Below are 25,711 nucleotides of genomic sequence, written 5' to 3'. Positions count from 1 at the left end.
TCTGCAAATTTAAGATCTAGCTTAAAGGTTAAAATTTTACAATCTTCTCTTCTTAATCTTAGTATGAAAATGAAAATTTGATAAGATAAATATGTCTATTCAATTGTAATATGATGATTTCTTGATAATTCTTTTTTTTCCATTCAAGATTAAAAAGAAAAGATTGTAAAAAGGAGGAAAAAGTGTGATATTTGTTACACTCTAAAAAACGAATTAAAACTTTTATTACAGGTTTTTCTTTACAGTTTAGATTCTTTAAGGATAAAAACGCAGTTTTAAAGCTAAAGAAATTCTTATAAATTAAATACATTTTTAATTCAACTGCATGGTATATCTAAACTATAGACAAAACAAAAACTGTAACAAAAGTTTAAATTTTTGAAATATTTTTTTTATAGTGTAGGATCAAGGATACTATGTCTAAAAATGTTTCCAGACTAATTAAAACTTTTGTAATACTTTATATTAGTCTAATATGGCTGTTTATATATTTGTTGATCTTTATACTATTTGCATCTATATGAATTTAAGAAAATGGATCCTGTTGTGCAATGAAATACTTATGAATGGCGGAAAAGTCTGGACACTAAGTCTCAAGGTGCCAAATTTTATAGACAATGTATCTTTGTTAAAAGTACATCAGACTTATTCAATAAAAAAACCCTAGGATAGTCAGATTTTAAGCTTTAAGGAGTTTTCTTATAGAATAAGTCTGACATTAAGCATAGAATTTTAACCCTTATATTTAAGTTAACTACATACTAGAAATATCAAGTGTGATACAGATTCAAGCAGAATATCTTTGCATAAAACAAAAAGAAATCCATTTTCGTATTTGAATTCAATTTTATTTTGTGTTAGTAAATAAATATTAAATTTGAGCAGAATGTATAACAAAACAGAAATAGCTGCATAAAAATAAAAAAAAACATAAAATTTAATGACAATATCTTTAGGTATAGTATAGGTGCAGACTGGCCAGCCAATTTTGAAAATAAAAAACGTACATAACGTACACAAAAAAAAATACGTTACGTACATAAAAAAAGTAAAAAAACGTACAAAAAACGTACATTCCTAATAAAAATAAGTTAAATAATTTTCTAGTTACCTATTATCAATACATTTAAGTCTACTAGCAGCTACCTGTAAAGGAGAACCATAGCGAACTGACAGACACAAGATTTCCTCTTACTCTATTTAAAAGAACTAGCGTCTACGCTCCTAAAGGCCTCTAGGGGCACTTGAGGAGGGGAGAGTTGAATTCAATAAAAAAAACATTGATGACAACATACATAAGTAGCGAAGCTCAAAAGTTATTTATAAACATCTGGAAAAAAATTAACTTAAAATCAGTGAGCAATTAAAATTCATTTTTGGGGGGAGTAGGTAGTTTTTTTTCTAAAGTCAATTTCTCTTGGGAGGGTGGATGGTGACACTCTTCCCCAAAATAGTTATAAAACTTCCAAAAACCTATGAGAAGCTATCCTGTTAAGGAGAACCATATCGGTTCCGTGGTTAGCGAGATTCTTTGGTACAAACAAACAGACATCCTGTTATTATGTACAAAGTATATCCTATTATAAGGACCAGCGACTACGCCCTTAGAGGAACTTGATTAGGGGGGGGGGGGGAGTTGAATTAAAAACTCATTTTTTTTATTTAAAAATAAAAAGTAAAAAACAAGGATGACAACATCCTTAAGTAGCGAAGCTCAAAAGTTATGAATGGAAATCTGGGAACTATATAAACTATAGAGTAGTGTCGTAAAAAATAAGCATTTAACTTATTTAAATAAACCACAAAACCTTTTAAAAATATATAATAACGTGAAAATCTAGAAATAAATTCAGCCCCCCAACCAATAAGCAAATCTCAATGAAATTAAGTGGAAGTATTAAGAATGAAAACTAATACAATCCCTGAAAATTACAACCGTCTATCAGGAATATGAGTAGAGAAAATCACAAAAACCTATACATCTAGGAATCGATCTAGCACTGCAACAAATAGACAAACCTTAAAAAAACTTTTAGAAAATATGTAGAATGTGAATTTATTTATTCCCTGAAAATTTCAGCCGTCTATCTTGAATAGAAGTCAAGAAATCCATGAAAAAAAGAAAATCTAGGAATAGATCTTCTAGCACCCCAACCAAAAGGCAAATCTCAATGAAAATATGTAGAATGTGAACTTATTCAATCAAAAAACAGGAGCAGAGAAAATCACGTTTCTCCGATAGCATAACGGACTGACAAAGTGATTATAGAGTAGCTTCGCTAATAAATTTTTTAGTGAGGGAGGGGGGAGTAGACCACCCCCATTTCTGATTTCAATTTTAAAAAGAAAGAGAAAATAGGGGAAGGGTGGTGATTTTTTTCTAATTTCTCTTAGGAGGGTGGTTGTACCCTCTCCCAGGACCTATGAGAAGCTACCCTGTAAAGGAGAACCATATCAGTTTAGCGGTTAGCGAGAACCTTTGGTACAAATAAACTGATAGAGAGACATACATCCTGTTATTACGTACTAAGTATATTCTATTAAATAAAGTAGTAAGTTTTTTGTCTGATGCTTAAGATTTTCATAACTACTTCATACAGTTACCGAGATGGTTTTAGGCTATTTTTCTACCATTTTGAATACAGGTTTTTGAAGGGATATGGAAGGACAGAGAAAGTAGCCTACAACCTCACAATGATCATGTCGGTTCAGCAGTTAGCGAGATTCTTCGTTACAGAAAAAAAGGATTTATAGGATAAATATATAATAGGATATAGGGTTATTTTGTCTATTGCTAAAGATCTCAGAAAATACTAGTCTTTGATACAAAGTAAATCAGTGCCTGTCTGTCTAAAGCTTAAGATCTTGGTAACCATTGAACAGATTGGGTTCTAATCATCAGGGAATATATCTACTGGTCCTGTGGTAGTTTTAGGCTATTTTTTAGAGTGTGGGAAACCCACCCTCCAAAAAAAATCAACCACCCCTCAATTTATTTTTATAAACTAAGCCAAATCAGCGGGGTGGGGGAACCCCCACCACACCCTGTGGCGAAGCCTAAATGAAAAAAATAATCACAATCTTTTTTTATATTTTTTTTGGACAAATTTCCAACAAACGATTCTATAAAAGAGGGGACGAAGCCTCTAGAGGCTAGGGGCGAAGCCTCTAATCCTAGTAGAATGTAAAAAGCTTTAAGTGTCCCTCCCCCAAAGAAAAAAAAGCAAAAAACCATCACAGGACTATTAGGTATATTCCATGAAGAGTAGATCCCAATAGCTTCAGTGGTTACTGAGATATTAAGCTTCTGATATACAGACGGACAAGCAGACGGACAGACATCATTCTACTTTGTATTATAGATAATATACTATTTTTGTAATACTTTTTGTACAAATACAAATACTTTTATACTTATATTTGATTTTTATTCTTTAAAAACTGAAGATACCAATAAATAAGACTTCTTAATCCTAAACTGAGCACCATATGATATCTCGGAAAATTTACCCAAGTATATAAAGAATTTGAAAAAAATTATCGTAAAATCTAGTAGTTGCATGAAATGCATTTAAACTTGAATTTAGTCAACTGCATATCTCTTTCTGTTTAATAGTTTAAACTAATTCTATAGGACATATATTTCAAATCCATAAATTTAAACTGTAAGTTTTAATAACATATATTGCATAATTTACCTACATATTTTTGTTCTATGAAAATTTAAGATAATATTGAATTTATTTAATATAATACACCTATAGTTTTTGTTAAAATTTTCGTACAAAATATACAAATTAACTTTTCTGCTAATATTTGATTCTTATTATTTAAAAAAAACGTAAAACGTACAAAAATACAAATTTCAAAATACGTTACATATACATATCAAAATAACGTCCAGAACGTACACAGATTCGATGCGTAACGTACAAAACGTACACTCTGGCCAGTCTGTAGGTGATTTCTTTCAGAAATGAATATTTAAATTTGTTTCGAAAATGTTGTACAGCATGACCCTCGAAAAAGTATTTTTAAGCATCTGCAGACCTTATTTCTCAATGAATTATAAAAAAATGCATATGTCCTTGTTCTCCATAGTATTCCACATAAGTAGATATAAAAATATTTTTTTTACCTCCATTAACACCGGAGATTTTTAGAGCTAAAGTTTTGAAAAAGTGACTGAGAAAAAGAATTTTTTTTTGTTTCTCTTATTTTTTGGATGGTTATATTATGTTTTTCTGGCAACTGAATAATGAGACACAAAGAAAAACAAGTTAACTAATTATTTCTTTTTAATTCCACCAAAAAATATAAATTTTTAATGGCAAAAAATACTACTGAATGAATTGATTATTTGCAAATTTTAGGTTATTTATTAACCCTTATTTGAGAAAAGGATTAATTATGACAGTTGCTCCGCCTACTTTTCTGACATCTCAATAATTTAATAGGGGGTTAATTAAGCTTTTTAGACAAAAAAATCATTATGTTTTAATTTTATTTTCTTCATAACTTTTTTGTTATTAAAGTTAGGATTGTGAAACAAAGACAATTTTCCTGCTATATTCATAAAGATTTATTTGGTTTTTTAATCTTAAAAAATTTTGCCTAATAAGTAAGTTTTTCAAAATATCATTAAACTAAAAAGACTCAAAAAATATGTGTAAAAAAATGCTTTTTACTCAAAAACTAAATTTTTTATTTCATTTTTGTATAAAGTTTCTGCTAGTAACAAAAATAAAAGGATTTCTACCTTAATTTTGCTAAAAAAGTCGTTTCATGTTAAACATTACTTTTTCCTCAGTCACTTTTTCAAAACTTTAGCTCTAAAAATCTCCGGTGTTAATGGAGGTAAAAAAAATATTTTTATATCTACTTATGTGGAATACTATGGAGAACAAGGACATATGCATTTTTTTATAATTCATTGAGAAATAAGGGCTGCAGATGCTTAAAAATACTTTTTCGAGGGTCATGCTGTACATTTTCTTTTATATTTGTATGAGATTAAAGTTTTAAAGGGTAGTATCAACAAAAGAGGTTTAATGACTTGAACCACTAAAACTATATTTTGTGCTTTTTTGGGGGATTTAGTGACTTATTTATATGTTCCTTTTGATAGTTATTTATCGTATAGTATTATAGACAGCTTTTCGCTGATATTAAAATGTAAAACCATAAGATCAAAACCTGTTTTGTTAACCCCGAGGGGCCAAAGATCCGGGCTAACAAAACAGGTAAAAATTTTATGATTTTCATTTTAATATTCCTGGAAAATGAATTGTAATACAATGCTATACAGTACATGATTTTCAGTATGGCCGAGAATCGGTTCTGATCCAGCGGAACTTAACGAGTAAGAAGCCATAATGGAAAAGTTGTTGTTATATTGTTTAACATATCAAAACCTCTTCGTGTAATATTCCCTTTGAGACTGGATGTCAAGACTTGTATTAAATACACATCTCTGAAATCTGTGGTTCAGTGCTCTAATAGTGATTAAAAACAATCATATTCAATATCATTTCATTTTCAATAGCGCAGTTACTCTATAGCTTTAGACTTGTAGCCTTTTCTTTTGTACGTCTGTACTCTGTAGGTCAATTTTAATGTAACTTGGCAGATTTTTAAATAAATATTTTAATGAACAATTTTCGTTAAACTTTCATATCTTTAGGACTTTTATTAACATATCTATTGTCAAATCTATTCTCTATTATTACTGTGCTACTACTAATCGACATAGTTGTCAATTTTATTTTATGTTTAATGATTGATTTTAAAAACTTCACAACTACATAAAGGATTTAGTGAGAATTACAATATTTACTTTAGAAGCATAATTCATATTGGTACATTTTTAGTGTAATTCGTTTTTAAGCGAGGTAAAATAATGAGATGCTAATTTTTCAACTTCAAATATTAAATGTACACTAAAATGATGGTTTAAATAATTGCGTCAAAAAAATCTTCGAGTTTATTTTAAAACCTCCCATGTCCCTCAATTTCAAATTTGAAAATGCGCAAAATTACAATAAAATGCCGCAATCATTTAAACCAGCATGGCTTCGCCAATCTTGATGGCTTTCTCTTCCCCGACCAACATTTTGACAATCTTAAGAGCAAAATCTACAGCTGTTCCTGGCCCTCTGCTGGTTATCAAATTGCCGTCCACTTCTACCATTGCCTACAAAAGATTTCAAAACGAATACTTAAATTAGAAGGTTTACTCAGGGAGGAAGGGACAAGGGGCTGTTAATGACACTAGTCCCCAAAGTTTTATATTAAAGTTTTCTTATTCGTTGGCTTAACAACACCAGGGACTTTTATTAATTTTGATTTGTTGGTTCATTAAGTTGAGTGTCCAAACGTTTCAACCACAAATAATAATCTACAAAAGAGGTAATTTTTTGTATCATCATTGGGTGGGCATTGACATCAATTTATAGGCCATTGTCTTATCCATAAGGAACAAATCAATAAAACCAACCCCAATAGTAATAGAAAAGCATACCTCTGTATAATTGTAATCAGCAATGAGTGCTTCTTTAAATGCAGGATATGAAGTTAGGTTCTTGCCCTTGCCGATGCCATGGGCCTGCAGGGCTGTTGGGGCAGCACAAATGGCAGCTATCAGTTTGCCAGCTCCATCATGTGCCTCCAGGAGGCTCTTTACCTAAAGAAAGAAAAACAGAAAGTTAGAACAAACTATAAAAAGAAAATAAGAATTATTTCAAGGCTTTGTTTCGCTTCCGATATTTTTAAAAGATCATCTACTTTGAAGAAAAATAAAGTAGGCCTAAAGTATGGCAGATTTTTTAGGGATCTTAAGGATACGACAATACACAAGAAATAAAGACAACCAATCCTTGGATTGCACGACTCAGTATAGCAATAAGTAGTGCCTGCTTGCGGGCCAAAGCATTTCCCCTGTTATTTCCGTTAATGCCACGCGCCTGACATGGCAGCAGTAGATACCAATTCAAAGTCTTTGATATGGCGCAGTTTTGTCTAGACTGCTACTTAAGTCCAAGACCCTCCTGACATCAACAAGAGACGTTAAAATTATGCTAAAGTATAGGGACAAAGCTAAGTAAAAGTAACCAAAATCATCAAATATTAGGTATAAATGAACCTAACTCTTTACCTTGTCGCTTTCAGCCATAGCCTTGGCCCCTCCAGCCCCGCCAGGCAAAATTACAGCATCAAAAGTTTGATCCATTACGTCATCAAGACTCTTATCTGAACAAATAATAAGCGGTGCACTTTTGTCTGTGTCAGGGTGTCGGAGCCGTATAATTTTGATGCGGCTCCGGCTCCGCGGAGCCGTATCTGGAAATACGGCTCCGGCTCCTACCTTAAATTTTTAACGTTTTTAACGAAAAATACGACTCCGGCTCCATCAAAAATGTTGCTGCTCCCGGCTCCGGCTCCGAAACACTGGTCTGTGTCACAATAATTTGATAATTGCACATAAATACTTCGGTACATCTTGGCTAAAAGGTAACGAAAACAAAGAAATTAAATTAAATATTAATGGAAAATTATCTGTAATAAGATGCGATAACTTAACTTATAATTTTAATTTTCTTTCTTTTCGTTACCCTTTTAGCTATACATGATATTTCAGTATGACTGAGAACCGGTTCTAATCCGGCGGATATTAATCGGTTTCAAACCCATAATTGAAAATATTTAAATTAATGCTTAGTTTATCTCAATCCATTTTTAGTCCACCACTAAAAGCTGTACATGATAGCATTTGTATTATTTAGATTTTAGAATATGATACCTGGAACAATGACAACATCTCTGGAGCATTTCACTGGGTCAGCTCCATCCAATCCTGCTACGGTTACCTTAGAATAAGATTATTATACATTTGAAATGATTTCTTAAGGCATTTATAAAATAAAAAAAACTAGAAAGGCTGATACTCTTATCTTTAAAAAAGGTGGCAACCTTCTCAACTCCGCCCATTTTTATGTTTTCAAAATCAGCAGTGATAACTAAGTGATGTTTCTTGGGCATTAAATTATGCTAGCAGATTTAGTAGCTATATAGATATGATATGAGAAAGTCTACAGCAATGTGAAAAGAAAAAAGATGTACAGAAAGATAGACAGATAAAATATTTACATTGACTCCTCCCATTTTTAGACATGAATCAGTGATCAATAAGTCATTTTTTTGACTTTAGTGTTAAAATAATTCTAGCTTGTTTTTTTCATGGATTGTTAGATAGATAGTTGAGCCATTATTAAACAGAAATAAAGTAAAGGGACAGAACATTTTTTTTACCTCGACTCCGCCCCTTCTCAGTACATCAACAGTAACAATAACTGTATTTATTTGCATGAGTGCCAGTGGTCAAATTAAAGCATTTTTTATGGATGGTTATAGAAGACAGTTGAGCAGTTATTATACAGAAAGAAATTATAGGGATATAATAAAATCTATACCTCGACTCCGCCCCTTCTCAGAACATCAACAGTAATAACTGTCTCCATCTCCTCAGCTCCAGCAGCCAAAACAACAAGGGCAGACATCTTTAGTATTAAGGCATATAAATTGTTTATAAAAATTCTTAAAAGAGTTACTTGTCAATGAAAGGGTAGTTTAATGAAGTCAAAAATGGTTGTCCCATGCACTAACATAAGATTTACATCTTTGTTTTCAAGGAATTCAATTATTATCTTCTAACATGTAGTTTTTAAATAAAAAACACACTAAAAATTAGGAAGCAAACTAGCTTGCTAGTAAATAAGTATCAAGCATAAATGGGTATAGGAAAGAAATGTAAAACTTTGTATAATTTTATCATAAATGATTAACAAACAAAAAAGTCAACAATAACATTTTTTTGCTTTTTAGAACATATTATCTTTAGAAACATTGTGACTTTTTATATGAGACAAACTACAAAACATTTTTGAAATAATTATGCCAAGTGACAAATCTCGTTAAATTCCATTCATGAAACTAACCCTTTATTACATTCATTCATTTTTATTCTAATTTCTTCATTTTTTGTGTAAAAATGTTGAACAATTTATATACCTTAATATCTTTCTTTACCAAATCTGCAATTTAAACAGATTATTTGCCATTTTTTGTGTGTAAAACAAAATTTCTGCCATAGACAAAACTTATTTCTAAACATAAGACTTAAATTCTTAGGGTAGGTGCTTCAGGGAAAATAGGATTAAATATCAAATTAATAAAACAAATTAATATTATAATATTGTATGGATTTAAATCATTATTAATCAAAAGTTTAATATTTTACTTTTATTGTATAAAAGTTAATTTTAATTTTCTTATGAAAAAATATCTATTTACAAATCTAACAATCTAAAAATAATTTTCTTGGTACATAGTAAAGCTTGGATGTAGAAACAAATTAACAGAAGAACAACTAAAATTTCTTGGTGGATAATGATAACAGTAATTTTGGTTCATTTTATAGGATAACAAAGTATAAAAAGTTGTTTTATCTGAAAAATAAATGAACAATACATAACTTAGATGGTCTTTTTTCAACTAATTTTTCAAGGAAAATTATTTTTTTTTTTTTGTAGGAGAGCCCTTCTTGAAAATAAAAGATTAAAACCTGCCCAATACAGTCAAGAAGTATTCTTAAGGAAGAATTATATCAGTTTAGTTTCTATGGTGATCTCCTATTTAAATATTAATTTCAAGAGGTGTTCTCGTTCTAAAAAATCAAATTCAAAAGAGCTCTTTTTGAATGTATTGTCATGCCTAGACTAGAGAGGGGGTTGTCCATTGCCCCCCTGGCCGGGTGGAGGGTTGCCCCCCATCATCTGTCTTCTCAGTTGCTCCACAAGCTCGGGGTTCGAGGCCTGCATCTGCTGGGCCAACTGCTGACCTCTGCATAGTAATAAATAAAATGTTTCATAATTGAATTCAGTAATTTCATACAATACATGGAAGGTCCCCATAAAATAAAATAGTATGAAATGAAATTAATGAACACTGGACAGTATTATTTGCCCTTTAGTAAACAAAATAAATATAATAAAGGGGACCTTCCCTTCATTTAGATTTTATATACATAAACTAAAAATAATAAAACAACAACTAAAGAGTTTGCCTGTGACTAGACCAACCGAGCAGCTTAGGTTACCTTGTATGTATGTCGTATAATACCAGGCCAGGTAGCTATAATATCATAATAACCAGGGATACAGGGATAGGACAATGGATGATAAATTAAACTTCATCCAAATTTTTTGTGCCTTTTTAAGCTAGTGAACACTTGGGAAAAAAATAATCTAACTTCCACTGTCCTATCCCTCCCAGCAAAATAACTTACGCTTGCAGCAAACTTTCAATGTTTTGAGGAGGGGCTCCAGGCATTCCTGGCATTCCTCCTCCTGGGGCCCCGGGTGCTCCGCCTCCCATTCCACTAGTTCAGGGACATTGGTTAGTATACATTTTTTTTTTAAGATGGAGGTACATTTCACCCACTCCAAAAAATGTCTTTTTTTTATGAATAATTCAGAAGATTAAAAGTGCCTCCATCGAACATTTTTATTTTTTTGTGATGTTTAATAAATAAAATACTTACGCCTGGAGTAAGCTTTCAATATTCTGGGGAGGGGCTCCACCCATGCCCCCAGCTCCACCTCCCATGCCACCCATCATTTGGGACATCCTTAACAAAGTTTCGAGACATTAGAAAAATATAATCAGGATACTTTTCCTCAATGTGCATGACGAGCATAGAAAGATCCCCTAACTGATTTGTAATGCCCATACCCTGCGGGCTGCAGTTCTCCAGTAACCAATATAACCTAACCATACATGCAGTACTTTTCAGCTCCTCAGTTCCACTAGGTGGCCCCTCTCCTCCTTATAGAAAAATATCCTCTTATAGGTCTGCATTTAGGTGTTAAAAAAATTTTTTGGCGCTACGCGCCACATAATCACTAAAAACAATTTTTGGCGCTTCGCGCCATTATAACACTAATACAATGGTAATTAATTTTTATTAGAATTAGATATTATGCTGAAGACAGTCAAAATATCCCCTTCTTAACAATCTTAAAGCAATTTTTTAGTTTTTTGTGAAAAAGAAATATTTACAATTTTTTTTAAAAACTGAATTTTGATCAATTTGATTGGTTAATTAAAATGATTGATATTTTTTACTTATTATTACTTAGGTACCTAGTTATTTTTTAGACTTCAAGAAATATTTTATTTAATATAATGAATATTAAAGGGGGACGTAACTGAAGCTTTTTTGATGCAGGGGGGGGGGGGGGTTATCAGGAACCACTTGATGAACCGTGTAAATTTTTTGGACTTAAGCTTTTATGGGTATGAACATCTTATGGTTTCAAAGTCAACCCCCTTCCCCCACCCCCTCAGGGCTCAAAAACCCCCTAAAAATGAACCTAACTTTAATTTTCTCAGAAACCATTTGACCAATAGGGATGATTTCTTAAACTTAAGCTTTTATGCTTATAAACTAACTTTTATTTTAAAAGTTACTCACATGCCGCCAACCCCTAGCCCTCCCTGGCTTTAAAAAACCCTAAAATGAACCTATCCTTAATTTTCTCAGAAACCATTTGACCAAAAGAGATGATTTCTTTAACTTAAGTTTTTATGGTTATAATCTAGCTTTTAGCCTAGAAGTCACCCCCCAGCCGCCAACCACTAGCCCTCCGGGGCTCCAAAAAACCCTAAAAATGAACCTAACCTTTATTTTCTCAGAAAACATTTGACCAATAGAGATGATTTCTTAAACTTAAGCTTTTATGGTTATAAACTAACTTCTAGTTTAGAAGTTACTCCCCTGCCGCCAACCCCTAGCCCTCCAGGGCTAAAAAAAACCCTAAAAATGAACCTAACCTTTATTTTCTCAGAAACTATTTGACCAATAGAGATGATTTCTTAAACTTAAGCTTTTATGGTTATAAACTAACATCTAGTTTAGAAGTTACTCCCCTGCCGCCAACCCCTAGCCCTCCAGGGCTAAAAAAAAAACCTAAAAATGAACCAAACCTTAATTTTCTCAGAAACCATTTAATCAATAGAGATAATTGCTTAAACTTAATCTATAATGCTAATAAACTAAATTTTGGTTTAGAAGTAACCCCCCTGCCGCCAACCCCTAGCTCTCTGGGGCTCCAAAAAACCCTAAAAATGAACCTAACCTTTATTTTCTCAGAAACCATTTGACCAATAGAGATGATTTCTTATACTTAAGCTTTTACCCTTATAAACTAACTTCTAGTTTTGTAGTTACCCCCCTGCCGCCAACCACTAGGCCTCCCGGGATCAAAAAAAACCATGAAAATGAACCTAACCTTTATTTTCTCAGAAACCATTTAATCAATAGAGATGATTTCTTAAACTTAAGCTTTTATGCTTATAAACTAACTTTTAGTATAGAAGTCACCCCACCTGCGCCAACCCCTTGCCCTCTGGGGCTTAAAAAATCCTAGAAATTGACCTAACCTTATTTTTCTCAGAAACCATTCAACCAATAGAGATGATTTCTTAAACTTAAGCTCTTATGGTTATAAACTAACTTCTAGTTTAAAATTTACTCACCTGCCGCCAACCCCTAGCTCTCTGGGGCTCCAAAAAACCCTAAAAATGAACCTAACCTTTATTTTCTCAGAAACCATTTAACCAATCGAGATGATTTCTTATACTTAAGCTTTTACGCTTATAAACTAACTTCTAGTTTTGTAGTTACCCCCCTGCCGCCAACCACTAGGCCTCCCGGGATCAAAAAAAAACCATAAAAATGAACCTAACCTTTATTTTCTCAGAAACCATTTAATCAATAGAGATGATTTCTTAAACTTAAGCTTTTATGCTTATAAACTAATTTTTAGTATAGAAGTCACCCCACCTGCGCCAACCCCTAGCCCTCAGGTGCTCAAAAAACCCTAAAAATTGACCTAACCTTATTTTTTTCAGAAACTATTTAATCAAGAGAGATGTTTTCTTAAACTTAAGCTTTTATGCTTATAAACTAACTTATAGTTTAGAAGTCACTCCCCTGCCGCAAACCCCTAGCCCTCCGGGGCTCAAATAACCCTACAAATGAACTTCATTTTCTCAGAAACCATTTGATCAATAGAGTTGATTTCTTAAACTTATGCTTTTATGCTTATAAACTTACTTTTAGTTTAGAAGTCACCCCCCTGCCGCCAACCCTTAGCCCTCCGGGGCTCAAAAACCCTAAAAATGAACCTAACTTTAATTTTCTCAAAAACTATTTGATCAAAAGATGATTTCTTAAACTTAATCTTTTTTGCTTATAAACTAACTTATAGTTTAGAAGTCACCCCATTTAATAATGCGGTTCCTGAGAAAACTGAGGTTAGGTTATTCCTCTGAAAGCCTACTAAAAAAAATTTACTAGAAATTTAAGCTAAAGTATATTTTTTAGGGGGTTTTTGAGCCCAGGGTGGCTATGGGGTGGGTGACTTCTTAAAATAAAATTAACCCTTAACGGTCAGGGGGGGGGGCATTGAACGCCCCCCCATCTGGTTTTTTCTATCTCATTTTCTGTGTGTGAAAGATAAAGAGCCCAAACTGCTTGACTTTTTAAGTGTGGGCATGAGACACAACTGAGAGTTGAAATTTTTTGAATATCTCCATCCTGGCGGGCACAGGATGCCAGCAAACCTGGCAGGGTCATCCAGGTAAAGAGCAAAAATATTTTTTTTGACTTAAACAAAGCATTTTTTCTTACCAAAATAAATTTTTGACTTAGAGACTTCAAATTTCAAACTTAAGCTTATCTTACATGTCTACATAATGTATTAAAATTTTATAAAGATCCGCCGCCGTTTTCCCGCCGACCGCCGACAGCGGCGGCTGGCAGCTGCCAAGTACAGCTGCGGCCTCTGAAATTATATTTTGATATTTCAAATATTAAATTTACAAATAGATAAACATTTTCTGCCAAAAAAATTTTATTCTAGCTTCAAAAATAAAAAAATTACAGCCGTTTGAAATTTATAAGTAAAAAAGGACCTAAAAACAAAGGTTGGTAAATAAAAGGGTGAAGGAAGCAAAAATTGACCTTGACTTACTTTAGGTCGGAAATTCATCATAACACAGGGGACTTTAGTTTTAGCCCTCTAGCTCTAATAGGAACTGAGATAATATGGGGGGGGCGTTGAACGCCCCCCCCCCCCCAACTGATTAAGGTGCGGCAAAGGCCCGACTGTAAGGGGTTAAGTTCATAACCATATTTCTGCCAAACAAAGTAGTAAAATGAAAAAAATTTGGGGGTGCCTAATTCGTTTGGGGGGGGAGTAATCGCCACTTTACCCCCCCCCCCCCTTGGACGTCTATGATTACCATAAAAAAAGCAAAATTAATGTACAAAGTTATAGGGTAATTTAAAGGAAAGTAAAGTGAGGTGCGAAGCGCCGAAAAAAATCTGACATCAACTACTTGAAAAAACATCTTATTTATGCAAAAAATTTTGGAATTTAAGAAATAATGAAAATACTGAATCATGAAAATTCCCAAAAACTGAAAAATACTGAATAAAATTTTCAAATACTGAATATTCAGTATTTACTGAAAATACTGAAACCCCAATTTCCAAATACTGAAGAAAACTGAATATTTTCAGTATACTGAAAAATGTGGCCACGCTGCAAATGGTTTCTGAGAAATTAAGGTTAGGTTCATTTTTAGGGTTTTTGAGCCCCGGAGGGCTAAGGGTTGGCGGCAGGGGGGTGACTTCTAAACTAAAAGTTAATTTATCAGCATAAAAGCGTTTAAGAAATCATATCTATTGATCAAATGGTTTCTGAGAAAATTAAGGTTAGGTTCAATTTAGGGTTTTTGAGCCCTGGAGGGCTAGGGATTGGTGGCAGGGAGGTGACCAACTAAACTAGAAGTTAATTTATTTGCATTATAGCTTAAGTTTAAGCAATAATCTCTCTTGATTAAATAGTTTCCGAAATAAGGTTAGGTCAATTTTTAGGGTTTTTAGCCCCAAAGGGCTGGGGGTCGGAGGCAGGCTGGTGACTTCTAAACTATAAGTAAGTTTGTAAGCATAAAAGTTTCAGTTTAAACTTTAAGAAATCTGAGAAAATAAAGGTTAGGTTCATTTTATGGTTTTTTTTGATCCCCGGAGGGCTAGGTGTTGGCGGCAGGGGGGTGCTTTGCTTTAAAATTTTTTTAAATTAACAAAGTCCCAACTCTTTTTTCCCATAACACCTGAAGTCCAAAATATCTGCACATTTAATAATGCTGTTCCTGAAAAAACTGAGGTTAGGGTATTCCTCTGAAAGCCTACTAAAACAAGGATGACAACATCCATAAGTAGCGAAGCACAAACAATTAAATAAGAATTTAGATATTAGTTGTCAAAAGCAAGTTTTTAGGAAAAAAATTCACGAAACCTTTTCAATATTTGTTTTTAATTTCTTAATATTTATATTTTAGTACTATGACTAACAGACTGACGGTCAAAGTATATTACATACTGGATGCTCAAAACAACGGGAAATTTGATTTTTATATTTATACCTACAAAAATTTTTAAAAACGGACCATAAACACCAAAGATATGAGGAAAAATGTGAAAAATATAATAGCCAAAAACCTGCAAAAAGGCAGTCTGACCGCCATTGATGTTTTCTTGAAACAACAGGAAATTTAATTTTTATATCTATAACTAAAAATCTTTGAAAAATCGGGCCATAAACACCAAAGATATGAAGAAAAATGTGAAAAATACAAAAATAGCCTAAAACCTGCTTAAAGGCAGTCTGACCGTCATAGTTGTATTCTTGAAACGCCAGAAAATTTAATTTTGATACTATAACTGAAAAAATTTTGGAAATCGGACCATAAACACCAAAGATATGGAGAAAATGTGAAAAATACAAAAATAGCCTAAAACCTGCTAAAAAGCGGTCCTACCGCCATTGATGTTTTATAGTTAATTGTGCTCCTTAATAATGGGAATGTTGTCAAAAAATTTCAGCCTTTTATCTTTTACAGGAGCCGAGAAAATCACGTTTCCCCCAAACTAAGACGGACAGACGGACAGACGGACATACGGACAGACGGACAGACGGACAGACGGACATTTCAAATTATAGAGTAGCTTCGCTACTAAAAATTTACTAGAAATTTAAGCTTAAGTATGTTTTTAGGGGGTTTTTGAGCCCAGGGTGGCTATGGGGTGGGTGACTTCTAAAATAAAATTTAGTTTTTAACCATATATCTGCCAAACAAAGTAGTTTATACACATAAAAATCATCTCCATTGATCAAATGGTTTCTGAAAAATTAAGGTTAGGTTCATTTTTAGGGTTTTTTTTGGAGCCCCGCAGGGCTAGGGGTTGGCGGCAGTGGGGTGACTTCTAAACTAGAAGTTAGTTTATTAGCTTTTTAGATTAAGTTTAAGCAATTATCTCTATTTATCAAATGGTTTCTGAGAAAATTAAGGTTATAACCATAAAAGCTTAAGTTTGAAAAATCATCTCTATTGATCAAATGGTTTCTGAGAAAATTAAGGTTAGGTTCATTTTTAGGGTTTTTTTGGAGCCCTGCAGGGCTAAGGGTTGGCGGCAGTGGGGTGACTTCTAAACTAGAAGTTAGTTTATTAGCTTTTTAGATTAAGTTTAAGCAATTATCTCTATTTATCAAATGGTTTCTGAGAAAATTAAGGTTAGGTTCAATTTAGGGTTTTTTGGAGCCCCGGAGAGCTAGGGGTTGGAGGCAGGGGAGTGACCTATAAACTATAAGTTAGTTTATAAGCATAAAAGCTTAAGTTTAAGAAATCATCTCTATTGATCAAATAGTTTCTGAGAAAATAAAGGTTAGGTTAATTTTTAGGGTTTTTTTGGAGCCCCGGAGGGCTAGGGGTTGGCGGCAGGGGGGTGACTTCTAGACCAAAAGCTAGTTTATACCCATAAAAGCTTAAGAAAACTGAATATTTTCAGTATACTGAAAAATGTGGCCACGCTGCAAATGGTTTCTGAGAAATTAAGGTTAGGTTCATTTTTAGGTTTTTTTGATCCCCGGAGGGCTAGGGGTTGGCGGCAGGGGGGTGACTTCTAGACCAAAATTTAGTTTATAACCATAAAAGCTTAAGTTTAAGAAATCATCTCAATTGGTCGAATGGTTTATGAGAAAATTAAGGTTAGGTTAATTTTTAGGGTTTTTTTTGAGCCCTGGAGGGCTAGGGGTTGGCGGCAGGGGGGTGACTTCTAGACCAAAAGCTAGTTTATACCCATAAAAGCTTAAGTTAAAGAAATCATCTCTATTGGTCAAATGGTTTCTGAGAAAATAAAGGTTAGGTTCATTTTATAGGTTTTTTTTGATCCCCGGAGGGCTAGGGGTTGGCAGCAGAGGGGTGACTTCTAAACCAAAATTTAGTCTATAACCATAAAAGCTTAAGTTTATAAAATCATCTCTATTGGTCAAATGGTTTCAGAGAAAATTAAGGTTAGGTCAATTTTTAGGTTTTTTTTTGAGTCCTTTAGGGCTAGGGGTTGGCGGCATGGGAGTAAATTTTAAACTAGAAGTTAGTTTATAACCATAAGAGCTTAAGTTTAAGAAATCATCTCTATTGGTTGAATGGTTTCTGAGAAAAATAAGGTTAGGTCAATTTCTAGGATTTTTTAAGCCCAGGAGGGCAAGGGGTTGGCGCAGGTGGGGTGACTTCTATACTAAAAGTTAGTTTATAAGCATAAAAGCTTAAGTTTAAGAAATCATCTCTATTGATTAAATGGTTTCTGAGAAAATAAAGGTTAGGTTCACTTTTATGGGTTTTTTTTGATCCCGGGAGGCCTAGTGGTTGGCGGCAGGGGGGTAACTACAAAACTAGAAGAAGACTTTGAAACCATAAGATGATCATACCCATAAAAGCTTAAGTCCAAAAAATTTACACGGTTCATCAAGTGGTTCCTGAGAAAACCCCCCCACCCCCCCTGCATCAAAAAAGCTTCAGTTACGTCCCCTTTTTACTCATATTAGCAACTATTGAAGCTTCATGAAGAAATATGTAAAAAAAATCGTAAAAAGTTAGCTTTTTTGTGTAACACAAGAGAAATAAATTGTTAAAAGTTAGCTTTTTTGTTTAACACGAGAGAGAAAAAATACATGTTGTCAAGTTCTTATTTCTATATACAAACTTTAAATGAAGATAGCTAGACTTTGAATAAAGGTAATAACACAAAATCAAAAGTTTTTTTTGAAAATTAGGTTATTGTTGTTAATATCTGTAAAAAAGGGGGGAGGCGGATGTGCCACTTTTTGAAACCAAAAGTAAAACATGCATGATCTCAGCCCATAAAAGAGTTACAGCTCTAAAATTCAGCTCAGCAGTTGCTTTTGTGGAGAACAATATTGAATTGTGAAGAAACGGCGGCGGAACCGCCGCTCCCGCCGATTTTTTTTGCATTTTTCGCCAAATTAGACAGTTCTCAATGATCTGAGATAAACTTTTTTCTCATAAAGTGTAAAATCTTATAAGTGTCAAGGCAAAAGAAATTTCGGCGGGAAACACCGGTTTTCGGAGGGAGCGGCTGTTCCGCCGCCGTTTCTTCACAGTTCCATTTTGTTCTCCACAAAAGCAACTGCTGTGCCGAATTTTAGAGCTGTAACTCTTTTATGGGCTGAGATAATGCACGTTTTACTTTTGGTTATAATAATTTATAAATTTTTTTAAAAATAGGGTAGCTTCGCTCCTCCAAAACAGCCAGACGTGCTTACCAAATGCACATTAGAAGTTAACAGAAGCAAATTTATTTTATTTCCGAGCTTAAGCAAAAAAAATTACATCATTTCTTCAAATACAAGCCTAGATATTGAAGTTTACTTTTGTCTAAAGATCGCAATGTGTAGTATAGAGAACTAAAATTAAAGAGGTTGCTCCTCTTTTTTGGAGGTTGGCCCCTCCTTTTCAATGTGGTGGCCCCTCCTTTTCAATGTGGTGGCCCCTCCTTTTCAAGGTTATAACACCTTAAAATAGAACATAATTCTAATCTATAATACAAATTAGAACGATGTCTGTCTGTTTGTTTGTAGAGAAGGATCTCGCTAACCGCTGAACCTATCGGGTATTCCTTTACAGGGTAGCTTCTCATAGGTCCCGGGAAGGTTTACAACTATTTTCTTGGGGGGTAGGACACCCCCAACCCCCCAAAAAATAGTGGGGTCGACTAACCCCCCCCCCCGAAATTTTTTTTTTTAAATTTCCTTTAAATCTAAAATACGGAAAATTGGTTTGATCTAACCGCTTGGGGCAAAGCCCCTAGAGGCTAGGGGCGAAGCCGCTAGTTATTTAATAAAGAATCATAATATAAAGAACTAAAATAAGAGGTTGCTCCTCTTTTTTTAGAGGTTGGCCCCTCATTTTAGGGGGGTGGCCCCTCCTTTTTAATGGAGTGGCCCCACCTTTTCAGGGTTAAAACACCTCAAAATAGAACTTACATAATTCTGATTATTTAATAAAGAATCATAATATAATGAACTAAAATAAGAGGTTGCTCCTCTTTTTTAGGGTTGGCCCCTCATTTTAGGGGGGTGGCCCCTCCTTTTTAGGGGATTGCCCCACCTTTTTAGGTGGGTTGGCCCTCCTTTTTAATGGGGTGGCCCCTCGTTTTCAGGGTTATAACACAGGGAGTAAGGGAGGGGACAATGGGCAATTAATTTAATATAAGAGTTATCAAAGAAAGGGCATGAAATCCAGTTTAATCCAATAGATTTGTAGAAAATTATAAAGGGATTGTTAATTGAATAATAGATTTCCATAGCGTCATGTAAAGTGAAATCACAACTTGTTTTTGATGAAATATATTGAGGTTTTTTGGTGTGATTTTTATATTAAAAGATAATTGGACCCGGCCAGCTGCTAGCAAGAATATGACTGCCCCTTTTTATTCTGTTTATTTCCCTTGCCCCCACCTCCCTTCTTCTTTCTCCCCGTCTGCTACATTCCAAACTAACACAACGAGTGTTTATTTCCCTTCCCCCCACTTCCCTTATCCTTTCTCCCCGTCTGCAATATTCAAAACATACATAACGAGTAGCGGCATTCTATGCGCAAGTCCCCAAACTCAGTCAGAAACTGCTAAATTCTTGCACATTCCCTTTAAGCCAGTCCCCAAAGTCTGAGACTCCTAAAAATTGAATATTCGATCCATTGTCCCCTCCCTTACTCCCTGGTTATAACACCTTAAAATAGAACATAATTCTGATTATTTAATTAGGAATCATAAAAAGAACTAAAATAAGAGGTTGCTCCTCTTTTTTAGAGGTTGGGCCCTCATTTTAAGGGGGTGGCCCCTCCTTTTTAGGGGATGGCCCCTCTTTTTTTGGGGGTGGCCCCTCCTTTTTGGGGTTGGCCTCTCCTTGCGAGGAGGTTGGCCCCTCCTTTTACTAGGGTGGCCCTTCATAAGGAGGAGAAAAGTTGGGTTCCAGTTGGGTTCCAAGAACCCAACTACTGCATGTATGAACCTAACCCAACCTAACCTGGACTAAGGGAAAACACTAATAATAATATTTACTTAATACAATTTTTTTCAATATAAGGAGGATGCTTTTCTAAAAATTAAATCGCAATACCTAGTCCTAATGGGACTTAATCAAAGAAAATTAAATGAATTATAAGGAGACAATATATTGAATTGAAGGCTTTAAGATTAAAATATTAAGGACATGTCACTTTAAAATCAATGGTTTTAATTTGTGTACTTTTGACTTTATTAGGGCATTTGATACATACTACATGTGTGATAGATAGAAGACAACCATGCCAACAAAATAGAGAAGAATCACTTAAAAAGTCCAACATTGGCCCCATTTAATGATTTAATGATGAGTTTTCCAACCATCAGATAGACAAATGATAAACAATAAAATCTTACATATTCTGCATATTAGGATCTTGGAGCATAGTAGTTGCCATGTTCATGAGGGCAGGATTGTTCAGGAAGCTTCCAAGGTCCATACCACCAGGGCCAGCAAGGCCACCCAGACCAGCTAGGATACGTAAATAAATAGGATAAATAAAGACGACAAAATAAAAGTTATTTCATTATGATCCTTATACAAAAGTAAAAGGATCTCTTATCTGTCTGTCTGTGTGAGTGTAATCTCGCAAACTGCATGACTGATCTAGTCCTCCTTTACAGTTGAACTTCTTCTTATTGGTCCAGAAAAGGTTTCATTTAATTTAGGTGATGTTACATTACTACACACACCACAATAGAGATATCACCCATGAAAAAATATCCCCCCTCCCCCTGTCCAAGGAAAAATTAAGATAGATAGGAAGGTAGAATACATAGGTATATAGTTAGATTCAAAGACCTACTTTAATAGACTTATAAAAAGATAAAAAAATAAAACAAATAAAAATATGAAAGATATGTAGATACCTGGGAAGCCAGCAGCACCACCTGGACTACCCATAGTCTGCAGTTTGTCCTCTGCGATCTAAATTTTATGTGTTCATACATTTCCGCACATTGATTTTAATGATATTTTAAGTCATGTTTGAACGTCATGTATATAATACTGAAGCCTTTCTTCACTCATTGCAAAAAAAACAAGCTTTTTTATGGCCTTTTTCTGTTCATTCTAAGCTTTTTTTTTTAATGATTTACACCATTCATAGGTTAAGGCATTATTCCTACTCCTACCAATCAATTTAATAAATTCAACGCCTACAGTAATGCCAAGGTAAAGATTCCAAAACATGCTTTACAACAAGGGGATGTGATGTGTTCCACTTTTTGCTTGAACAGTGCTTTTTAAATAAGTTTATCTATGAAACTAACTTCAAATAATTTTCAACTAAGTCCATATAACATCATATTTTATTATCTTAAAACTTTTGTGTGTGTAGTATGAAAACTGGACCTGTAGGTTAGACTTGTAGCTTTCATTATCAGGTTCGAGTTCTAGCGCCTTCTTGAAATTGTCGACAGCCTCCTTGTGTTTGTCGAGGCTAGAGTAGGCTAGACCCATACGACCATAAGCCTGAAATAAAAATGTATCAAGTTTGAAATTTTTGGCGTTTAACTAGGTACCATTAGCTACCTACTGAGTGTTAACGAGATAGGATATGTTAATCCTTTCATTATCTCTAATAAAGTGAAACTAGCAGCGGGCTAAAATAAGGATACCTCCCATACCCTTCCCTCTTACTGAATGAGGGAACCGACCAATAAATGAGTTCCATATTAGCAACCTAAATTAACGAAAATTTTTCCCATGGTCATAAAATTCACATATAGATTATAAACATTTTAACAAGTCAAGCAAGAATAAAAATATTGAATCAAATGCATCTTAAAGTCAAAAGAACAAAAATATATACCTACTATCTATCTATCTATTTATACCTTGCTATAATTGCTATCCATATCTACAGCTCTATGACAGTCGTTAATGGCTGGATACCAAATCAATACCTATATGCTATCTTTCTATCTATCTATGTATACCTTGCTATAATTGCTATCCATATCTACAGCTCTCTGACAGTCCTCAATGGCTAGATACCAAAATAATACCTATATGCTATCTTTCTTTCTATCTATCTATGTATACCTTGCTATAATTGCTATCCATATCTACAGCTCTCTGACAGTCCTCAATGGCTAGAAAAACTAACAATTCCTTTAAGCTATCTATCTATCTATTTATACCTTGCTATTATTGCTATCCATATCTACAGCTCTATGACAGTCGTTAATGGCTGGATACCAAATCAATACCTATATGCTATCTTTCTATCTATCTATGGATACCTTGCTATAATTGCTTTCCATATCTACATATCTCTGAAAGTCCTCAATGGCTGGATAACAAAATAATACCTTTATGCTATCTTTCTATCTATCTATGTATGTATACTAGACCGACTCAGAATTACCACTTTTTTTGAAATTCAATGGGCGCGCTATTTCAACCCATTCCTTTTATGATATAAAGACCAATGATACCAAAAAAAGTGTTCTGGTAGCTTTTTTCAGCAATATGTCAAATTCGATTTTCATAAAAAAAGGGGAAGGTTCCCCCCTGGGGGTGAAATTTTTTTTTCTTTCAAACCATGGCTTTATACACCTTCCTGAATTCGTCTTGAAGAGTACATTAAGGATCAAAAAACGATTTTAAAATATTTTGATCATAGCAAGAGCTATTCTCAAAAAACTAACAATTTTGGCCATTTTAGCAAAATCAGGTGATTTTGACGGTTATTTGAGGATAACTTTTTCTGGGATCAATATTTTTAAAAAACGTTTTTTGATTCTTAATGTACTCTTCAAGACAAATTCAGGAAGGTGTATAAAGCCATGGTTTGAAAGAAAAAAAAATTTCACCCCCAGGGGGGAACCTTCCCCTTTTTTATGAAATTCGAATTTGACATATTGCTGAAAAAATAGTCTGAGAACACTTTTAAAGGTATCTATAGTCTTATATTTATGAATAGAATGGGTTAAAATAGCGCGCCAAAAAATTTTGCATCTTGAGTCGGCCTAATGTATACCTTGCTATAATTGCTATCCATATCTACAGCTCTCTGACAGTCCTCAATGGCTAGATGATGATTATTCATCTTGCTATGGGCGGCAGCACGGTTACAATAGAACACGGGATTGCTTCCATCCAAATCAATAGCCTGAAAAAATTTAACATTCTTATATTAAAAATCTTCAAAAATAACTAGGGAGAAATTTCAATTATTTCTGTCTGAAAATCTACTTAACACCTTATTAAAATTCATATTTATTTGTGAAATTTCAAAAAACGCGCGGCTAGAGCTAACTACACAGTAAGAAAACACTTCTTTGTAGAAAATATATTTCGCTTTATTCAAGCCTTCTGAATTCTAATTGTTTGAGAGTTTATGTACAATTGTGAAATTCTTTATCAATCTTTTTATTGATCTTACTACAACATATCTCTTAATTTTAAAGTCCTTTTTCTATCCAATCTATATTTCTGTCTTCTGTTTAAAGCAGTGGGGATTTGTTACTGTTTATTACTCTAGTCACCAAAGTATTATAATATCATTTACGTATTCGTATGCTCAAGAACGTTTGAGACCGTTTGAGATCCCTGGTTTAAAAGCCATAGGTCTTTAATCTACCTTTAGGGCATGAAGATATTTCATTCTTCAAACTATCCACTATCTATATAATCTATAAACCTTGGAATACATAAGCAGAGCATCTGGAAATTTTTCTGTCCTCATCAAATTATTTCCCTCTGTCTTCAATCTCTCCGCCTCCTCTTTATCAGCTGCAGATGGGGGACCTAGATAAATAAATTATGAACAGCGGCATTGCGCAATGCAACAGATATTTGCTCAATCATTTCTAAGACAAAATGACATAAATAGTCTAAACTTGCACGCACAGTTATAACAAGCTAACAATTTAATTTTTAGGAAAAAAAGAACAATAAAGTATTAGACAGTAGGAACAATTTTAGTCATTAGGTAATTAGGTACCTAGGTATTATAGTTTATCTAAATTAAACAACTAATTGTCAACAATTTTGAAAATCTTTTAATGACTGTCAGACGGACTTTCATATATATTTAAATTATACGGTAGCTTTTATATTACTAAACAAATTACAACCTACTGGCTAGATAGGTAAGACATCAAATTCTTAGGTATATATTATGTGCCAAAGGTCAAATTATTATATACATTAAGTGATAAAACTATGGTGCTTTACCTGTCTTGTGCAAAGGTTCGGAGGCAGTTGCTGTCTTAAAGATCTCATCTAGAGACTAAAAAAATAAAATATAATCATGTCTGCTATACAAGGTAGGTAGGTAAGTAATTTTCATAATAGGGGGGAAATAATTTAAACACAGTATGTTGAAGTCCATTATCAAGAAAGTTTCTTAATAATGGTATGAAGTTTAGAAAGATAGTTAGATAGAAAAATAGATGAATTAATGGTTAAATCATAGATTAAAGAAACTTGTAGATTAAGTCAGCTCATAAACCACTAAGAATATTTCTTTTATTTTTTATACATAATAGATTTTTAAACTCACCATTATTTATAATAACAAATGCAACTACATTAGGTATCTTTCTTAAAAGTGTCACCTTAGAAACAGTGAGATGTTTATCCTCTAAAGTAAGGGCATAGGCTGACTGTAAACACTGGCTAGCAACCTAAATATGATACCCATTATCTATCAAGATATCTAGAAAATGCATAACTATATACATATGCTCAAACTAGAGCAAAAACCTGAAAAAAATGATCAAGATTTTTATGGATCAAAGTAAATAACAAGATTACATTAATTGATAAATTGATAATTTTTTTTCCACATGCTCATTCATAAATGTATCTTCAAAAAATAGACATTGCTTTTTCAGGTGAGTGATATTATTATATAGATTAAAAACAATGCTTTCACAATCAAAGGAAGGTAGTCTGATGGTGTTAATTAACCTAAATCAAATAAAAAGGTAAAGAAAGTCGAAAACAACTAACTAATCACACACAACCTTTCTTATGTTATCTAGCAGATTATATCAAGACACAAATACAAAGTTACAAATAACATTTTATCTTTAATTGTCAAATCTCTACCTCCAGACTTTCTTTAGCATCGTCAGACAAGTCTTTGGACTCCATTTCTGAGGTCAGAAACTTGAGCATTGAGAAAACTAAACGTCTTTTATCCGTCATTT

General features: G+C 33.5%; 2 protein-coding genes across 6 annotated transcripts; both read right to left on the bottom strand.

Annotated features, from left to right (window-relative positions):
- dj-1beta (class I glutamine amidotransferase-like superfamily protein dj-1beta) lies at positions 1-9,177 on the bottom strand. 4 transcript variants are annotated; one of them, XR_013877809.1, is made up of 8 exons: positions 9,067-9,177; positions 8,469-8,555; positions 7,799-7,865; positions 7,154-7,248; positions 6,521-6,682; positions 6,065-6,193; positions 5,794-5,939; positions 1-5,495 (listed from the first exon to the last, which is right to left on the bottom strand). XR_013877809.1 is itself a non-coding variant. In XM_080154542.1 (7 exons), the coding sequence occupies exons 2-7, from the start codon at positions 8,553-8,555 to the stop codon at positions 5,922-5,924; spliced, it is 558 nt and encodes a 185-aa protein (XP_080010668.1). In that variant the 5' UTR covers positions 9,067-9,177; the 3' UTR covers positions 1-5,921. The 4 variants fall into 4 exon arrangements, 1 of the variants encoding a protein (XP_080010668.1); XR_013877808.1 differs by having other exon boundaries at positions 5,799-5,939; XR_013877810.1 differs by having other exon boundaries at positions 5,805-5,939.
- LOC145314566 (small glutamine-rich tetratricopeptide repeat-containing protein alpha-like) lies at positions 9,089-25,711 on the bottom strand. 2 transcript variants are annotated; one of them, XM_080154540.1, is made up of 12 exons: positions 25,611-25,711; positions 25,115-25,183; positions 24,732-24,786; positions 24,196-24,302; positions 23,533-23,664; positions 21,900-22,019; positions 21,416-21,473; positions 20,903-21,017; positions 10,598-10,684; positions 10,343-10,435; positions 9,769-9,897; positions 9,089-9,503 (listed from the first exon to the last, which is right to left on the bottom strand). In XM_080154540.1, the coding sequence occupies exons 1-11, from the start codon at positions 25,707-25,709 to the stop codon at positions 9,774-9,776; spliced, it is 1,059 nt and encodes a 352-aa protein (XP_080010666.1). In that variant the 5' UTR covers positions 25,710-25,711; the 3' UTR covers positions 9,089-9,503; positions 9,769-9,773. The 2 variants fall into 2 exon arrangements, with proteins under 2 accessions (XP_080010666.1, XP_080010667.1); XM_080154541.1 differs by lacking the exon at positions 10,343-10,435.

This window comes from Acartia tonsa, chromosome 3 (assembly GCF_053477335.1).
Source record: "Acartia tonsa isolate MP-2025a chromosome 3, ASM5347733v1, whole genome shotgun sequence".
Classification (NCBI taxonomy): domain Eukaryota; kingdom Metazoa; phylum Arthropoda; class Copepoda; order Calanoida; family Acartiidae; genus Acartia; species Acartia tonsa.
Note: the sequence above shows the minus strand (reverse complement) of the source record. Positions and strands in the feature narration are given on the sequence as shown.

Coding starts and splice junctions, on each gene's coding strand:
- dj-1beta (XM_080154542.1), bottom strand. CDS start 8,555: ATGTCTGCCCTTGTTGTTTTGGCTGCTGGAGCTGAGGAGATGGAGACA. Junction 6,683..7,153: donor CTATGGCTGAAAGCGACAAG/GTAAAGAGTTAG, acceptor TTCTTTCTTTAG/GTAAAGAGCCTCCTGGAGGC. Junction 6,194..6,520: donor CTGATTACAATTATACAGAG/GTATGCTTTTCT, acceptor AATCTTTTGTAG/GCAATGGTAGAAGTGGACGG.
- LOC145314566 (XM_080154540.1), bottom strand. CDS start 25,709: ATGACGGATAAAAGACGTTTAGTTTTCTCAATGCTCAAGTTTCTGACC. Junction 23,665..24,195: donor CTCTGCTTATGTATTCCAAG/GTTTATAGATTA, acceptor AAATTTTTTCAG/GCTATTGATTTGGATGGAAG. Junction 9,898..10,342: donor ATTGAAAGTTTGCTGCAAGC/GTAAGTTATTTT, acceptor ATTACTATGCAG/AGGTCAGCAGTTGGCCCAGC.